The sequence below is a fragment of the Cheilinus undulatus genome, linkage group 14 (genome assembly GCF_018320785.1).
Source record: "Cheilinus undulatus linkage group 14, ASM1832078v1, whole genome shotgun sequence".
NCBI lineage: Eukaryota > Metazoa > Chordata > Actinopteri > Labriformes > Labridae > Cheilinus > Cheilinus undulatus.
The window spans coordinates 27353312-27373223 of NC_054878.1; the positions used below are offsets into that span (position 1 = coordinate 27353312).

General features: G+C 38.2%; 1 protein-coding gene across 1 annotated transcript; it reads right to left on the reverse strand.

The window, feature by feature from the left end:
- Positions 1–263: 263 nt before the first annotated feature.
- Positions 264–19863, reverse strand: ak9 (adenylate kinase 9). The gene is given in 35 exon segments (XM_041804902.1): positions 264–1133; positions 2103–2217; positions 2327–2429; positions 2610–2708; positions 5592–5761; positions 5963–6159; positions 6406–6623; positions 6739–6882; positions 7018–7219; positions 7290–7506; positions 7594–7812; positions 8393–8605; positions 8687–8755; positions 8882–9101; positions 10136–10254; positions 10374–10643; positions 10717–10907; positions 11102–11254; positions 11610–11804; positions 12214–12299; positions 13882–13978; positions 14063–14210; positions 14370–14488; positions 14864–15186; positions 15443–15582; positions 15701–15802; positions 16245–16319; positions 16986–17108; positions 17328–17495; positions 17652–17764; positions 17860–17956; positions 18063–18115; positions 18625–18688; positions 19529–19629; positions 19848–19863. Coding segments are annotated over 35 exon segments (5148 nt in total). The 3' UTR covers positions 264–924.
- Positions 19864–19912: the final 49 nt, after the last annotated feature.

Sequence of the window (19912 nt, forward strand, 5' to 3'; positions counted from 1 at the left end):
ACCACACATCCAAAGTTTAAAATTTTAGAGCTAAAACTGTGTTCAACACGATAAAATTGGGAATTAATAACTACAAGAGAGAAAGAGTGGCATTTTCTCAGCAATAACTGGAGACATAGCACATTTTTATTTTTACAAACACCTGATGTTTTACACTTCAGAAGAGGCACAATTTCCATTTCTTTTGGAATAATATCCAGACTGCTTTACACTTTCTGCTAAACTTGTCTCTCACTCAATCACAAAGCCTCACCTGTGTCGCTCCTCTCATCACTCCTGCCATGTAACCTAATTATTACAGCCAATTCTGTTTAAAATGGACTAAAGACCTGAAAATGTGGGGAAAAAAGTCGATTGGAAGTAGATTTATCTACTTCTGTATCTTTCCTCTGTGCTTACTCTATAAATACTGTATTTCAAAGGAAACTAAACAAAGCAACCCTTAGATCCTCTGACTGAAAAGGATGTTGTTTGTATGAATGCAGCCATGAAAATGATATCTAGCAAGTATAAACCAATCTAGCATTTGGAAAATTTTTCAGTATTCAGTATAGGCTGTTGTAATCTTTTGAGATTTTATGGTTTTAAATATGCCCTCATTTTATTTAACCTTTATTTGATCAGGAGTATTCCCATTGAGAAACAAAAATTCTCTTTACAAGTGAGTCCTGGCCAAGACAGCAGCATAAGTTTCACACATATGACAAAAAAACGGAACATACAACAAGGTTACGCATTTTGTTTTTTTTCCCATTCTCAAATTTTCAAAATCATTCAGCACCTATGTAGGCCAAGTCAGCTGATTAATATTGTCAGATGTCATACAAAAATCAGCTCAGAAATGCTTTTTTATTACATAAAAAATACCACCAGTTTATTCATGACTCACCAAACAAAATAGTGATTGTCAAAAATGTGAAACAGTTAAAGCCCACTGTTGTGCCCTGGCAAGTTGCCCAAGGCCAGAAACCGGTTGAGTTTGAATTCGAAGTCAATGGGACGATCACTGGGAGGCTTGTAGTTCTCCCTCATTGTTGAGGTTAGGTAAGGGATGAGTGCACAGTTTTCCTCAAACAACGCCAGCTTCTTTTTGAACTCCTGGCGACTGCAGTCTCTGCTCTTATGGTTGAAAGCTGTAAAAATACGAGATATTGGTGAGTATTAAAAGTATGATATTTCAATTAACTCAAAGCACATATGGATAAATAAAGTCTTTAATTACTTACATTAATTCATCTCAAAATTAACAGCAGCTATCACTTCTGCTGTCACTGTGTTTTCTCCTCTTTGCTAGAAAGTTATGTTACAACCCGAAAGCTTGTTGGGCTTGTTTTCACTCTTCTGCTGACCTGCTTCGACATGACTATGTAATAGTTAAGGGGAAAAGGTTTTCTCATTGTGTGAATGCTTGTATACAATGGCTGCTAGTGTAGCGGTTAGTTCTGAATTGGCCACGGCAGCACTTTTGTCAGAACTCAACATTTCTTGATAAAAAGTGAAGAGAGTAACACTGAAAGTTTTCTGTGACAGAAAACGTTGTTTCGCTCTTCTGCACTTTATTCGGAGCTGGACTTCTTTTCTTGTTAAAACCAGAACAGAGGGCCACACCGAAAGCTTGTCTTGGCAGAGAAGAGGTTTTTGCGCGTTTCTTGTAGTGGTGTGTCCCCTCCCCACACAAAAGAGCACAGAATAAAGGGGGGATATTTTCCCCTCACCATTCTCAAAGGCTGTGGCTGACTCCATGTGTCTGTGTTGGTGCATTTTTTTATGTGTGTGACTTTTAACCAATCAGGTGTGATAAAAGAAAAGCAGGAGGGGAGGGGGGTGACATTGCTCAAAGCTTCGTCTCCACTCACAGAGAGAGAGAGAGAGAGAGAGAGCGCGAGAGGACAACATATAGCTTTATACATTTAAGTAACCAGTTACAATAATTTTGGCAAAACATTATGATATAATGAAATTCAATGTCAAAAATTAATATAAACTTAATGCCAATAGGTAACAATTAACAGTCATGCCCAGCTCTGATACCTTATACTCATCCTCATCAGATCTAAGGAATTCATTGTGATAGTTAAGTTTGAAAACTGTATCTTGTCTACCTTTCAGATAGAAGGCCACATATTGGAGGGCTGATCTTTGAATACTGAAAAAAGGATGTTTTGGTTTGAGACACCCAACAGCTGTCATGGCCTTGATGACTGCAACTGCCACACCCTGAAAAAACACAAAAGCCTTACAGCACCTTCACAAGAGACAAGACTATGAAATATCCATAAACACCATTATTACAGGATGCAGAGAGGATTTTTAGGAAGGTTCTGACCTGCTCCAAGTAACCCAGTGTGGGAAGAGAGGTGAGGGGTACAGGCTCACAAAGAGGAGGAACTTTGCTTGGCAGCTTCTGGTCCCAGTAGGTTTCAGGAGTCCTTGAAAAATAAAAACCAACAAACTGTATCATTAGACTTAATAATATCAGGGTAAAATAATGCTTTACTGACTTAATAAAACCAACAGATATTCAAAGTGTTTCATGTGCAGAACTGAATAAACGGAAGTGTTAGAAATAGGATAAAATGTCTGAATTAGAAAAAGAAAGAGCTTTACACCTTAAAAATTTGTCCTGTTTCTGCTCTGTTTCAAAAATGTAGATCCGTTCCTTGTATTCCACAGCAAACTCCATCTTACCCCGAACCAGGGCTTCATACCTACAGAGGAAAAAATACAAGCATGATAATATTTGTGCAGGCAAGTCGTGGGCTATTCTTCGGGTTTAGTATAGATGTTAATGGCAATCCATTTTTCTCAATCTTTGTTTTTAAATCTTTTTTTTGTAACCAATATTTGCATGATGTTAGAATAACAGGTTTAAATCAAGCTTTCAAAGAGATCTATGTTCTTGTTAGTCTGGCTTAAGAGATGAAATCACATACATAGTTTTTAATTATTACTGCACCAATTAATAAACAAGGTTGTTACGGCTGTGGCCGTATTGTGTTGTATTACTGTGTTTTGTATTTTGTATTGTTCTTTTGTGTTTGAGTGAGTGCTCTGTTGTCATGTGGATCTTTGTCTTGTTTCTTGTGAGAGTGAGTCCTTGTCCCATGTGGTTGTGAGTGTGCAGTCTGTTGTGTGAGTGGATCTTTGTTGTCTTCAGGTGGTGATGCATAATTGGTCGCTATGGTGGCAGCAAAGAGACGTGGCGCTGATTGGTTCTTCATTCTTTAAAATACGGTGGCCTGCAGCTGCCGAAGAGCCTGACTGACAGCGGCACCCCTTTGTTTGCTCCCAGCCTCCAAAACCTTAGTGTTAACTGTTTTTCTTTGCATTTCAGGATAGTTTAGCCGTAGCTTTGATTTTGTTTTGTATTCTTAGTTAGCCCCTTCTGGTAATTGTGTTTTTTTGGGGGGGGATAAATTTTACTTTTGAGTGCTAGATCGCCTCCTTAGTTTGAATCCAGTCTTTTGTTTGAATTTATAGCCTATTGAGTGACCTGTTTAATTTAAAATATTGTAAATAAACTCTGTTAAACTTCATTAGATTCTGACTATTAGTTTGGGGACTGGGACAAAACATTTACTTTTTCTAACTATATTATGTTGGGTACCTTCCCCCTAGACGGGTACATAACAAAGGCTCAAGTTTCTCTGACTGATCTCCTTTCCAAAATGAAGCACAAAGTTTCTGAATCTTTACAGTATTTTAGACCAAGCAGTCTCAAGTCTTCTTGAGTTTGGATGGTCTGTTGGTTCTCTTTTAATACAGCTCTTGCAACATAACTCCACTGCTGTATTAATGGTTAGACAGGGAGGGTTCATGAGGAGAAAATGTTGGAATTGTGTTTGAGCTTCTGAGTGACACATAAACAGGCTGAAGGAAGTGTTGTCCTCTCACTACTTGTAAAAGTAGAGGGTAAAATAAATGTGGCAAAATATATGAAAATCTTGGAGAACAATCTTACTCAGTCTGCAAAAGAACTATGGCTTGAGAGAAAATTTATTTTCCAGTAAGTCAATAGCTGGGTTTCCATTACAGTTTTTCGCAAAATAAAAGTGATATTTTTTTTACATTTCGATAAAGTACAATTGCGCTTTGAATGCATTTCCATTGAAGGGAGTTTTGGGCATAGGGCTTGCAATTCTCGTAAAATCTCATCTCGCGTGAATCCACTGCAGGGAAGCTTGACGCTTAAAACCTGTTGCGTGTTGGTATGGTTTTGGTTACGTCTACGGCGGTTGCCTTGACAATTTTGAAAAAAAGACGAAGGCAACGGATGATAGTTCAGGGGTAAAGTCCATATGTATGGCAAGAGCCACGTATAAGGGTATAAGTATGATGTTAAGAAAAGTCTCATCTCTTCTTCTGTCTACATGTACCGCGCCATGTTGTCTCAGAGTGACTAGTCATGTGACAACCGTACGTCATGTCCCATGACTTGTAAATGCAGAAAAAGTGTTTCCATTACACTTTTGTGATAAATTTCTATATGAAAACGCCTGAAAAACCACCTCATGAAAGTGTAAAAACTTTTTAGCGATATTTTAGGGTTTTTTCGAAATTCGGCTGTTTCCATTATCAATTTTTTATTACACTATTTCGATTTTGTACATTTCCAAGTGTAATGGAAACCCAGCTAATGACGTGAAGTATACAGCAAAAAATAGACAGAAATGGTTTGAAGACAGCAAGGTGAATGTTCTGGACTGGCCTGATCTCAATCCAAAAGAGAACTTGTGGCTGGACTTGAAAAGGGCTGTTCATATCTTATCCCCATGCAACCTGACAGAGCTTGAGCTGTTTTGCAAAGAAGAATGGAGTAAAATTGCATTGTCCAGATGTGCAAGCCTGACTCAGTGCTGTGATAGCAGCCAACAGTGCATGTACTACATACTGACTTGCAGGGACTGAATATTTGTACAGTCATTTGTTTTACATTACATATTTTTATCTAATTTGCATTACTTTGTAGAAATCTGTTTTCATTTTGACACTAATGAGATCGTTTGTAATATTTGGGGGTCAATAAAGCCCAATTATACATGATTGATTTATAAACTCAATTGAAAGGTAAAATGTCAAAGGGGGTGAACTCCTGTTAAAGGCACTGTAATCATGGAAAAAAAGCATGTCAGAGTTGTCTTCTTGTCAAAATGTTTGTTTACAGAATTAACACAGAAACACTGTAGTGTTAAAACTAAGAAGTACAGCACATTCAAGCAAAAGCTTCATTTTTAATGTGGTGCACATTTTAGTTATGTTTTTAAAATTGCTGAGGGCCAAATAAAAATGGACTAAGGGCCTCATTGGCCCCTGGGCTGTAGTTTGAATACATATATTTGCTATATCAATTTTAAAAATGTCACACATAAACCCTTTAAAATTAACAAACAATTGTCGTTTTCGTTCAATTCACAGTATATGTAATCTTTAGAACATTTTTTTCTAAAACCCTTTGTTTCTTACCTAATAGAAGAAACAGTAAACATTCCAATCATATGACTTATACCAGAATTAGCATTCTAAGTTATGAACAAGCATACACTGTGATACAGTTAGAGTTAAAATTAAACAGTAAGAAGATTAATTTGTACCTTTGCTTTCCATCCAGGTAAGTGACTGGGCAGAAGCCCTTCATCTCGATTTGTTGAGGAAATTTGTTTTTCACCTGAGTCTCAGTTAGCTTTTGTGGCAGCAGACTGGGTTGTGGAAGAGTGTGTGGGCAGCCAGGAGCCACAAACTGATCTGGACAGGTCAGGAACCTCTGTTGAATAGGCACATTACATAACTTATATAAAAAAACGCACATAGAAAGAAAGGAAGACTGAACTTGACTAAATAATGGCAGAAAAAATGCCAGTGATTTAAAATGTCTTTAAAGCAATGAAAAACCTTCCATACTTATTTCTAAATTTGACCATCTGTGCACAAGTGTCTTTTGAAAATAGAGCTCCCATACACTGACCTCTAAATGGTCTTCACCACACATCCTGTAGTAGTGTTCCCTATACTGAGCTGCATGGGTTAAGGCTGTAACTTCAGAACAGTCCACCAGGTGTTGGTGTAGAGCCAGGCAGACAGGGCAATACTGGCCAAACTCTCCAAGCCGCTTCTGCAATTCCTCAGGCGTGATGCATAGTCTGTTGAGGCAGGCTGCTTGCTCTGCAGAATTAAAAGATTTTGAAAGATAAATCCATTCATGCGTTGCATTTATGTTATCTATTAATCAAATCACTTCTTATCCATCTTTTGGTACTGTTTTTTTTTCTTCTAAACCTTTCTGTCTCTTTTACTTTTGTCATTTGTCTTTCACTCCTGCTGCTGCGTTTGAATTTTTGCTAACTGATTTGAGTGATAGAAGGTAAGCATTATTGAGAATAAATGCACCTGATGAAATCAAGTACTCACCACTTTGTATCCTCTCAAGGAAACTGTGGATACATCTCATGCTAAAGCTAATCTCCTTTAAGATGTTGTCCCAGATCCACCACTTGCTCCTTTGGCCGTCCAGCAGGATCCAGTTCTGATATTGTTGCTGGAAGTGTTGCCTCACATGTTTTATCTCTTTCTTGTAACAAGAGTTATGAACATGGAGGATCTCAGCGCTGTCATGAATAAGATGAGGCCTGCAGTAGGAGGAGAAAAGATACAGTCTAGAATATTCCATTTACTCAGTATTACTGAGTATTCCTGGATAAATAAACATGAATTTATAGTTTCTTTTGATGAGTGCTCTCTGACTTGGGCTTCTTTTTGTCGATGAGGCCTCTCTTTAGAATCTCCACTGTATCCAGCTCCAGCTCAACTGCTACCATGGGAATGATACTCTTAGATTTCATCAGCTCTGCCTGCTTTAATGTCCTTGGAAAGCCATCCAACACATACCTGGAAGTAGAAAATAGCAAGCATCTTCTTTAAGATGCACTAGTCATAAATGGTCATGTAATCTTCATTTTGAGCCAAAAACACAAATCAGTTATTTTGTGTTTTATTTAGCTATAATTGATTCTCTCCATTTACCCTTTAGTGCTGCAGACAGAGCTCATGAGTGCCACCTCCAGACACTGAATGGCAAGTTCATCTGGCACAACAAGTCCCTGGGAGAGATACTTTTTCATCTGAACAGCGAGATCAGTTTGCTCCTGAGTGTCGAGCACCATACGCATAACACCACCGATGGACAGCCGGGCCAAACCATATATCTTAGCAAACATCTGAGCCACTGGAGAGATTAAGCAACATGAAGGAACAGAAAGCCTTCGAGGAAGTGTGACAGAGAAAACTTAACTTACCAGTGGTTTTCCCAGATTTGGGTGGTCCAAGAACAGCTATTTTAACAGGAAGACATGCCAAGGGCTTTGGTTGCCTGAGGTATTTCAAAGGGTTCAGCATGAATATCTCACGGTTTTCCTTAGATGCAAAGAAGTAGATAAACTGATGGAAGATTAGGGGATATGTTGTATTGAGTGGCCACTGCAGAGGCTGGATCACGTCTGGCTTTTTAAATTGCTGGAGAAAGGGCAGAAACAGAGTTCTAAAACACTACTACTACAAAAAATGTTACAATAAGATAGTGGCAATATCAATTATTCCTACATTGACAGGGTCCCAGCAGCCGAAGGCACTGTGGAGTTTGTAGGAGGAGAGCAGCAGCTTTTGAGCCAGGCTGGAGGAGATGGGTTGGCATTTTTGGAAGAGTGACTCCCTGTTGGTCAGCAGGGGCTGGGCTTTCTGGAGCAGCTGATGCTGCACGATTCTAATTTTGTGTGAAGCATCGACTGTCACTTTGGGTATGTTTTGTTCACTCAGGAGCTTCTGATGATTAAACAGCACAAGTTAGAACATATGAGTTGAAATATTTTTACAATAACTTTGACTCATTTGAAACTTATCCAAGTTTTATATCCACATTAAAGCTCATGTGAGAGGTTTTAGTTGGCTTTAACACAGGCTGAAATGAAACCAATGATTTTCAAAAAGTATGATTATCTTGCAGTGTGTGCCCAGCTTGAGCACATTACACGTTTGTCATGTATCTATGAAAATACTTCATCCTGCTCTCTTTTAACAATTATACATTTATTGTGAATCTTTGCACTGACAAATGTGTATAATAAGGCTTCCTGCAGCATACTCCATCTGACACGTACCAGCAGGATCACTAAAAGACATTACAATGAGGTATAGAAATACTGAATCTTATTATTGATGGTGTTATTTCTTTTTTTCAGCTCAAACAGAATTATCAGTATCAATATCTACCTGTTTCATAACCAGTTTAAAATTCCTCACCAGAGCATTTAATAGATATTTAATGACAGCACGACTAATGCAGGTGAGAGAACCAAGTAGGCACATCTATCCATAAAAACTGCCTGTTTTGTTGTCTTTTTACCGTCACATTAAAGAGGGCTTTTTCATCTGCCAGAAAACGCTCTTCAATCTCCATCTCCAGCCTCTCAGATGCTGCGTTTTCAGTCTCACTCTCTGTATCTTCTGTATCTTCTTCTAAAGGAAACTCATCCTCCAGCATTGCCTCTATCTCATCCTCTATGTTACCTGCAGCCTCATTCTCCTCCTCATCTTCTTCATTGCTGCGATGCCCAGACTGATGGGGATCAGAGATAGAGGGAAAGTAGATTAAGCAGTTATGGAGATGGCATGTCTTTGGTAAGGACTTTTGTTTTACCTTGCTTTTTTCTGCAGTACCACCTAACTCTTCCATGAGTTCAGCTCTTCTGAGAGAAATCTTTTCCTCCTGTACCCAAGAAGAAAACTCTTACATACTCACATGGTCTGCAGTTGTTACAAAGACCGATATCTTGAAAAATACTTTAAAATGGTAAAAAAAAAAAAAAAAAATTAACCTTAAAGTTTAACTTACTCTATTCTTTGCACGTAGCTCACGTAGAAAGTTAAGCTGTGCCTCTTGCTTGCGGCGGCTTTCACGCCATTTCTCCATGTACGTCGGCAACAGACGCTTCTTAACATCCAAGTCCTCAACCACCATGACTATAAAAACATCAGGGAAAAGCTGCTGCTGCTGCATGTACTGCACCTCGTCTGCATTGTGAGGGAAGCCCTCTAAAATAAAACCTGTTGAACTACAAGGAATAGGTAGGATTAACCATAATCTTGTATTAACAGATTTGAACAAAATATGCTGAACTGCAAATGGGGGCAGTGTTTTTCTATCTTTAAAGGGTGCATAAATAATAAAGGTATCATTAAGAGAAGTTGAAAATCTGGTTAAAAGAAGTGCATACATGTCTGAGTGGGCTACGGTTTTCAGAGTTGACTGAGCAATAAAGTAAGCATAAGAGAATGAAAGGGATACTTTATAAGAACTTTTTAAAGTAAAATATTAACACTTTAAAAATTGTTTATTTAGACTCAGTGCTGCACCACTGGTGCCCTAATCTTTGAGAATCCCTGCAAAAGTGTCCTTTTGAAACTTTTGGATGCCTTTATGGCAGATAACCATGACAAAGTGCCCTTTAAGGTGCCCTATATTTTGTCTAATTGCCCTCTACATACATATTTAACAAAATGCCCTCGGTGGTGCCCATCATGCAGACAAAATTTGATTGAGTGCACTCTTGGCACATGTCCAATAATGGAGGAAATGCAGTTAAGTGCCATAGGTGTCTCAGTATTAAGTTAATTTTAATTGACATCCTCTTTTGTGTATCTTTGTGAAATGAATAGTTAAAAAGTAAATGATCCCTCATGGTTTTATTTCAGTGGTGTAGTAGGTTTAATCACATACTGATAAAACAATTAATCTTAAGAAAAAGTAAAAAAGGTTAAAGGTTAAAAGCGGTGGATAGGATTTAGAAAGTGTACGGTGGGCCTTCAGAAGGTGAATGGGACTACTACTATCTGCTATGTTCTAAGAAGATAGTATATCTGATTTTTGCCTTACTAATATTTAGAATGTAACATATTAGGCCTTTAAACAAAAAGATGCAGCACGTTACGACTGGTAGAGGCAATTCAGACAGATAGTTTGCACCAATCTCCTTATTAAACTCTCAGAAAGACATTTGCTCGTAAACAAAAATTACAATATTTTCTTGGAGAAGGGTAAACGGAGGGAAAGAGGCATGCTTTTTTATTTTGATTGTGTATAAACTACCTGTACGGCTCCTGTTCCCAGAACGGCTCAACAACGTTATCCAGAATCTCTGGAGGCAGAGGATCTCCATCAGACAAGTAGGCTTTTATGGCTTTTTCCTCATAAGTCAACTCTGCTTCCTGTTGAAGATAAACAAATGAAATTTGAATTTCACGTAACCAAAAATAAGATAATTCCCCACATTTTGAGCACCAAAATTAATTAAATCTCGCTACCAAGAAAACATGTAATAGCTGACCTCTATGTCTTTTAAGCCATCTGTGGTATCCTCCATCTCTGTCTCCCCCATGGCTTCCCTGATCAGAGCCTCCAAATCCTCAGCAGATCCTTCTCCAGAGTCCACCTCATCAGCATAAGGTATCCTTGTCTTCGTCTTGGCTATTATGAGCATTTGGAGGAGCTCTCTAAATTGAACATGGAACAAGCCAAGCTGCTTGGCCAACCACTCGCCTTGAGTGGTCTTGCCTGACCCTCGGGCGCCAAGCAGAAATATCCTAAGGGGAGGAGGCTTGAGAAGAAGAAAACAGGACTTGTCATTGATTTATAATTTTCTTGCTTACTTTTTTCATGTGTGCTTGTACCTTAAGAGGCTCACTCCTTGCAACAAACTGTGTAGGGTTTTGCAGGAAAGAGTCTCTTGCTTCTGGGCTGGAGAAGTAGAAAGTTTTCTCACGGTACTTGGCTGCAATTTCATCTGTACAAGGCCACAGGACGTTAAGGTTTTTCAGGACAACAGGGCAGAAATGATAGGTGTCGCCGAATACTTTCTTGGCTGATGGGGGCACCTGTTTTTGAAGAGAGGAAGGAGATGCTGTGAAATCTTTGTATTTAATAAACAAGCAAAGCAGTTTAAAGGTCTTTCTCTTGTCAAACTCCATAATCATTCATTTTAATTACAAAAAGGATGTAATCTTAAAGCTCAGTTAAGGAAAGAAAATACAGCATGGGGCCTGAAAGTTAAAATACTTCCTTATGTACTGACTTCATCCTCCTCCTGTGCTTCAAAATTTTTATTGCTGCCTTCCTCGGCTCTCTCCAGCTCAGCTAAGGCTTCGATATCCTCTGCATCTTCATCCAGATCCATCTCTGACAGCTCCCAGGGCACATACTGAAAGGGTTCTGAAGATCATGCATGCAAATATCGCTGGATTTATTTATTTTATCTACCAAATATCGCAACTTCATAATGTCACATCATGATAGATATCCTTTAAGTTGGTCAAATGGCAATTTAGAGGTAAAAACAGGTAAAAGTCTGTCAATATTGCTATATCACCATGGTGTGACCTCTTATTATTAATGACTTTTTAACATACTATTATCTTTACTAAATACAAACTATTTTTTTCTGTACTACAGAACATTTGTCACAATACCTTCCTTTTGAAAGAATTAAAAAGTTGAAGTTTGACTGACAAAAAAAAAGCTTTGACATTTGTGATGCTGCAGAAACTTGACCATGATTCCCACTTACTCTCCATATGAAGGACCACCTCTTGAAGCAGGTCCTCTGGGCTTTTGTCACCAATCTCCAGGACTGTGTAATCAGTAGTTAAAATGGACTTCATTTGCTCCCATTCAGACACAAACTGCTTCAGTTGAAGTTTATAGTCGTTCATCTCTGGGTCATCTGGATAACCTGGCTCCCAAAGACCAGGCTGTGCCACATCTTTGAAGGAAGATTTACAGTGGAGATCCATGAGGGAAAAATAAATAGAGTGTAAATAGGACAGAAAAGGCTGTTTTAGATCATCAATGCTTTTCAAGTGTGTGAATACAGAGAAAGCTTTTGTAAATGGTATGCAGAATTGAATGGCGATTGTATCTATATTTCATTTCAAACGGAGTCTGAAATGAGTAATTCTTATCTGGAAAACAAGAAAATCTAATAAAATATCTCACCTTCTTTTTCATTTATGTCAGGACCTGAAGGACTGCTTGTTTCAGCTAGTTCTGGATTTCCTTCAAACAAATTGAGCAAATTCTTTGAAGATAATAAATGCTGAATTCTCCAAGATTAAGAGCCACGGTACATGATGTGTACAGTGGTAGTGTTTGACAATAAAAACTGACATTACCTTCCATCTCCTCCATTACTGTCTCCAGATTTGTTTGCATTTCTTCAGGCTTGGCCTCTCCCTCTGATTCTTGTTCCATCTGTCTACTAAAATTAAGATAATCACTCAATAAACCAACCAAACAAAAAAATATACAGTGCCTAATAAAGTATTCACCCCCTTGAATGTTTTACCTTTTTATTGATTTTATAAATCAATCATAGTCAATCAAGTTGACAAAAATGTCAAAGGGAAAACTGATTTTTACAAAGTAATGTCAACTGAACAAAAACATGTAATCTAAAATAAGTGACTACATATTCATGCCCTTTAAAGTGGGGTGACCTGATTCAACAGAGGTCCAGCCAATTGGTGCAAGCAGTCTCACAATTAGGGAAATGTGGATCACCTGAGTGAACATGTCTCAAGTGACTATAGTATAAAGACACCTGTGTCTTGAATGTTCAGTCACTGGTTAATCAGTATTCCTGGCTACCACTACACCATGAAGACAAAATAAAACTTAAAACAACTCAGAGAAAAAGGTGTCAGGGGATGGACACAAAAAATGTGCAAGGCACTGGACATCTGCCAGAGTTCAGTTAAATCTACCATCAAGATATGGAAGGAATATGGTACATGTGTTATCTGCCTAGATCAGCCTGTCCTCACAAACTGAGAGGCCAGACAAGAATCAGACTAGTGAGAGAGGCCACCAAAACACCTATGACTACTCTGAAGGGGTTACAAATACAGAAGTTGAGATAGAAGTGACTCTGCATACAACAACTGTTGCCTGGGTTCTTCACTAATCAAAGCTTTATGGAAGAGTGGCAAAAAGAAAGCCACTGTTGAAGAAAACTATATAACTATTACTATATTACTATTTAACTATATATATATAATCATGACTACAGTTCACCAAACAGCATGTGGGAGACTCCATGGTCAACTGGAAGAAAATTCTTTGGTCTGATGAGAACAAAATGGTGCTTCTTGGCCATCAGACAAGAATCTATGTTTGGCAGACACCAAACTTTGCACATGACCACAAAGACACCATCCCCACTGTGAAGAATGGTGGTGGCAGCATCATCTCGTGGGGATGCTTCTCAGTAGCTGCCCCTGGAAGGCATGTAAAGGTAGAGGGTAAAATGAATAAAGCAAAATAAAAGAAAATCCTGGAGGGCAATCTTATTCAGTCTGCCAGAGAACTACGGCTTGGGAGAAGATTTATTCTCCATTAAGACAACGACCTAAAGCATGCAGTGAAAGCGACACAGAAATGTTCAGAAGTCAAAGTCCAGTCCTCAGTCCAATAGAGAATATGTGGCTGGACTTGAAAGGGGCAGAGCTTGAGCAGTTTTGCAAAGAAGACCGGAGTAAAACTGTAGAGTCCAGATGTGCAAGATTGACTGATACCTATCCAAACAGAATCAGTGCTGTGATTGCAGCCAAAGGTGCATATTTAAATAATGACTTAAAGAGGGGGTGAATATTTATGCAGTCACTTATTTCACCTAACATGTTTTTATCTAATCGACATTACTTTGCAGGAATCTGTTTTCAATTTAAATTACAATTTTTTTGTCAAAAAGCCAAAATATGTTGACCATGAGTGGTTGATAAAAATCAATAAATGGGTAAAACATCCAAGGGAGTGAATACCGTTATCTTAAAAGCACTTACAAATCCTGTTCTTCCTTCTGATTTTGTTTGACCTCCAACCTCTTCCTCACAGACTCATCCATGCTCTCCTTGTTCTTCTCATACAACCTCTTCAAAACTGATCAACAAACTGAAGATTAGTGACATGATGAGACTTTTCAAAAGCAACTTGCCTGTAATGAATTGTGCCTGGGTCACGTACCATGATCTCCATCAGTGTCTCTGAGATAGATGAGGGTGTCAGGCAGGATTTCAGCTTGCTGTAAGTCATTCAGCTGGGAATAGTTCTGCGGAAAGTTGTCCAGCACCCAGCCAGTCTTAAATTTTGCATCAGAATCCACCTCCTCAATCTGTAACATCAACACAATTGATCTCAGTTACTAAAAATTAAGGTGGTTCATGTTGAACATGAAAAATCTTACAAGTCCAGAAAAAAAGAGAAGAAAAAATTCCCATCCTGAATAGTGCTTTCATAATTATGTACAGTGTTTGCAGATTTTTTTGCTTACCTCTTTTATATACTTCTTCAGTACCTCTGTATACAAGTCATTAGGATTTGTGGTCACATGCTTGGCTTCTTCGAGCGCAGTAAGCACGATTAATTGTACCTCTGGGTGATCCTCTGTGACTGAGAGCAGCAGAAAACCTTTAACTTGTGTGGACTGTATAAAAATAATATCTTACATTAAGCTTAAAAGCTTTGGGGCTGAACATAGATTATGAAGGTTTTGGTTTGGATCACTAAAAGAGTACAAAGAGTAACTGAGTATCCTACCTCTGATAGAGCTGGTGTCATATGATGAAATAGAACTTATATATTATTATATTCAAATATTTTGAACATGCAAGTAGAAGTCACAATTTCAGAAGGCAGAATATGTGTTAGACAGTATACGTATATACTGTATATTAATGGCTTGATGTTAAAAGACCACATTTGGAAGGGGAATAGTTATCATGCTTTGTCTATGATAGTGAATACAATCATCAAAGCTCAACTCACCTGAATTCTCCCCCGCCTCTTCCTGCATCTTCATCTTGATTTTCTGAATAGCAACCTTTGTTGTCTCCTCCTTGATTTGGTCAAACCTTTCCTGCTCAATCTTCTCAAGAACTGGCCGCACCAATTCCTCCATATCAAGTACAACTGCGTTGTAATGCTGAGCTAAAAGCTTACATAGAGTGCTCTTTCCTGCCTGTGGATGCCCAATTATGCAAACTCTGCATGGAGGCCTGGGCATTGGAGGAAGTAGGTATTGTCGGGGGTTTGTGACAAACTTCTGGTAGGCCTCCTGAGATGACAGTAAGTACAGTTTGTCCAGGAAGCTGCACAAGGTTTGAAATCAGTTAGCTTCCATTTTTCCCAGTAACATCATAATAATAATAATAATTTTATCTATAATGCACTTTTCATTTCAAGAAATCTTTAAGTGCTTCTAGCACACAGTAAAAATGAATAATAAAAACATAAAAATTTTAAAAGAGTACTTAAAGTTAAGTTAAAAGTCTCTTTAAAGAGGAAGGGCTTTAGGTATCATTTGTGATGATGTATTCTTACACTTTACTTTCGAAGATCACTTACCCCACACAGAATTCAGCCTGTCCAAGAATGAGTTTGCCCTCCTTCAGAGCAACAGGGCAGGTTCGGCCCCAGCGGCTCCTTCTCCATCTGAAGCCAGGGGCTACTATCCTCGAGGAACACTTAAGTCTTAGCAGGTCCTCCTGGAAAAGAGATGGAAAATTCAGCAATCATTTATTCTAGCAACAGCATCAATTTTACAGTTTGTATTGTTGTTGGAAATATTGGCTTTAAACATAAACATAGTCGGTGATGGCAGACCGTGTCAATGTACTCTGGTATTTCCTCTTCTTCACTCTGGTGCAACAGGACTGGAACAGGGACGTGCTTTATTGCCATGGATTCAAGACGAGACATCACAGACTAGAGACAAAACATTAAACTGAATCAGATCACCATAAAGAGCTTAAACATGTGCATTTATTCTCAAAGACAATGCTCTCTCACAATTAGGGAAGAGGCAAGAGGTACTTCTAAGATGCTGTGTTAATCTCCCAAAAATCTTCCTCAACAGCCTATCCTACCACCTAGGCATTACCAGAGAAGCTCTCTCCTGGTTTCAGTCCTACCTCACAAACAGAAAACTGTTTGTCACCACTGGCAAATCCCACTCTTCCCCAACCCCAGTAAACCAAGGTGTGCTTCGAGCCTCTGTCCTTGGACCTATTCTTTTTAATCACTCATTTGCTTCCTCTCGGTCACATAATACACAATTATGGTTTCAGTTTTCATCTCAGTGCCGCAAATTGTTTGTAGTTTTGTGGGATATAGTTCCTGTAGACTGTTTTGTTCCATTGGATCTTACCAAATGCAACTCGTCAGGTGACATATTTCCGTCCAACTCCAACAGGTAGAGAGGGTTGTGGTTTGTGATGTAGTCCTGAAAAACAACAAATTACTTATGAACAGCTGGCTCCCAAGATGACAAATATGCTTGTTTAATTAATGGAAAATCTTTTTGAACCCATTTTTGGTATTGCTGTAAAAGAAGTTTGAAGTTAATCTTCGTGAAAAGGCTATATTCATCTGTCTTAATAAAAAAGAATTATCTAACTTTAGTGTCTCTGAAACCATGGCTGCATTTCTAGGAAACAAAGATACCAAAACCAAAATCAAACTTTTAATTGATCTAAAATTCAACATTTTGAATAAGAATACAGAGTGTACACATACTCAAAATTTAAACATGCTGCTGGTTATCTAAGTAAGGATCAAGCTTAAAAACAACAACAAAACTTCCCACTTTATTCCCCTTCCACTAAAACTGCACTCGGGTTTAAATTGAAGTCTCTAAGAGGGCACTCCACAGGGAGAGGAACTCTGCAACCATTTGGCATCAGTCCATTGACCAACAATGGGCTGACAAATAAATTAATTTTCAAGTGTTCTCAAAATGTAGAAAGTTTGTTTCTTAAAAGATACTAATGCTGATATAACAATGTTAGCATGCATTAATATGTAGGGATCTTTTCAAAGGATTATCCCGACTAAAAAGCTAAAATGTTGTGCTGGGAATAACATGTTAGCAAATATCTTGGGAACTCACCTCCAGTGGTTTGAGCATTCTGTCCATATACATCTTCATACGGGGAAAGGCATTTCCTGGCAGATTTTCTGGTGCCCACACAAGCTGGTCGATAATATCCTTTTGGAGTTCCTCTTTCCCACCCTGCAAATAAAGGAAAAGATTGTTGTAGCTTTTTATGTTCAATAAGAAAACAAAATTAAAAAGATAGAGAACAAGAAATGAGACACCACAAAAACAGTTTTCTGTGTCTTAATTATACAACGTATGAAACAGCAATGCAAACATAACAGTAATAATTATTTATAAATCATGATAAAATTACTTTGGCAATGACAGTGGCACCAGTTGTTTGAGCCTCACCTGCTCCTCCTCCTCCTCTTCCTCCACCTCCTCTTCTTCATCATCCTTGTTCTCTGTTCTCAAGTTAATGACCTCCTCAAGCTGCCACTGTTCCCTGTCGTAGAGCTGTCCCGTCTCTGGGTGCTGCTTCAGACCTGACAACCTGACAACCAGGTCCTTATCTGGACACTGATAGAATGTGGAAGTGTAGTTCATTATTAAACCAATCTCAGACATGCTCATCGTTGTCAGGAAATGATATTCAATAATGCAATCCAATGAGGTTTGCTAAAAAATACGGTGCTGCTTCATGTATGCACAACTCTACAGATAAAATGAAGTAACCTTGATGTTGATGATGAAATCAGGTGAAAGTTTGAGGTTTTTGATCAGCTCAATCTGCTCAGTAATGCTCATACGCTCCTCTGATATGAACGGCAGGCAGCTAAGAACATAACCTGTAAAACAGCATGCATGTTATATGTAACTCTTGCTGTGTTTTGAATGGTAGATACAATTAGCAGGAACGATCACTGTGCTGCAGTAGAATTACCATAATGCTCCACATCTGGGGAGTTAAGCCTGGCAAGGATAAGCTGGAAAATTAGGTCTTCTGGTAAACGTCTACCTTCAGACAAGATATCCAATAGCTAGAATGACAGAAACATTATCCTTGATATGTATAGAAAACATTTCAAACAAAACTGGACAGTTGAAATTTTTAGCACTGAAACAAATAAATAAAAAAACACTTACTTCAAGGCCCTGCTGTGTTTTATTTTTTAAGTGTGTATCAAGAAGATCTGTGTCTGGAATCCAATAAAAGTTGATGAGTCATGTGCTTATTTTGAGGTCAAAATATCCCAAAAAATGCAAGTGTACTGTAAAACTGAACAAGTGAAAATTACTCAAGATATCTTTACCACCAAAAGTAAGCTAATTTGACTGAAACGTGCATTTTGACCCATACGAGGTTCTTCTACAGAGTTCAGTAGGCTACATCATCCTTGTAATGTTGAAATTGGTCCACACAGGCTGGACTTCCTAACTGAGAGGGTAACTTCACTCTTGTTGCAAACGTGTCTATTGCCCAGAGATGTTCTGGGAAAACTATACAGGTTAAGTGATGATTGTCAAATAATTTGAGTACAATGACAAAAAAATATCAAAAATGATGACGTACTGTTTCCTTAAAATCAAAAATGTGTTCTATTAACTTAGAGAAATAGAGCTGAAATAGCTATTTGGGATTTTTAAGTAAACACAACACATTATTTAAAACAAACCTGTACTGTTCAGTCTTACAGTGTGTACATACCATCAATTAAGATACACTTCCAGGACTCCGCCAGCTTTTTGGCCAAGGTGGATTTACCAACACCCTACAAACATATTACCAAAAAAAATAATTTAGCATTTAGCTTTTAAAAATCATAAAATACAATTCCATTTTTGCATGTTACTTTACATGATTTTGTTTTGTTTAATGTTATTTAAAGTTTTAAGGGTTACATATAAAATGGAATAAAGAAACGTCCATTAATATCAAAATTTAGCATGGTGATATCAAATTGCCTTAATGACATTGTTAATTTTCCAGTATGTCTTGTTTCATCAGACTTCAATCATCCAATCCACAAAACAACAACAAACAAGAGTCAATGACAGAGTAAACTTTTTGGTATTGGCAGAAAATATTTGGCACATTTTTCATGGGCACAACCCCCAAACTCAGCTCTGCTGCTCATCCCACAAATGCATGTTCCTTACAGATATGGCACAGTACAAAAGGTTGATTAGCAGGTTTTCAAGCCATAAGATTCATTGCAGAGAAGCATTGTAACAACAAAGAAAAAATGTACCAAACACAAATTAGCTTATTTTTGGTGCTTAGTTTATGATAAATAATAATGATGGATGAAGCTGATTCAGCGTTTTACGTCAGATTTGCTGGCCAGTACAATCTCTGGAAACCATTCATCCATTTTCTATACCGTTTATCCCGTTGGGAGTCGCCGGGGCTGACACAAGAGACAGACAACTACATTCACACTTACGGCCACCTATGGCACAGAAAGGCCCTGACCGGGATGCGGAACAGGAACTTTCTTGCTGTGAGGCAACAGCGCTAACCCCTACGCCGCCGTGTAGCCCTTTTTTGGTGATGTGTCAGATTATTTGGTGTGTGTAAAATACAGAAAGAAGGAAGAAAAATAAATTACCGGTCTTCCAATTATGATAAAGCAAGTGGGCTTCGCAAGAAGGCTCTCTCTCTCAGTTACATCTTCAATGAGGTTATCAACCAAAAGATCTGTTGGTGAAAGTATTTCAGTATTTCACACAGACTTAGTCACTTAAACACAACAAAAAACACATCACGCACACTTATCAACATTTGAGCAATAAACGTCGATGTATGCTGGAAGTAGCACATTCGCTAAATTTAATCCATTAGCGTTAAGCAGGTAATAAAACATAAAAACAAGTCACGGACACTTCGTAGGACAGGCCATACGACAGTATATTTAACAACTTTCTTACCTTCTTTTCGAGGCATTTTTAATCAAGTTTCTTCGCACTTCAAGGTTTAAGCAATGATTGTTAAC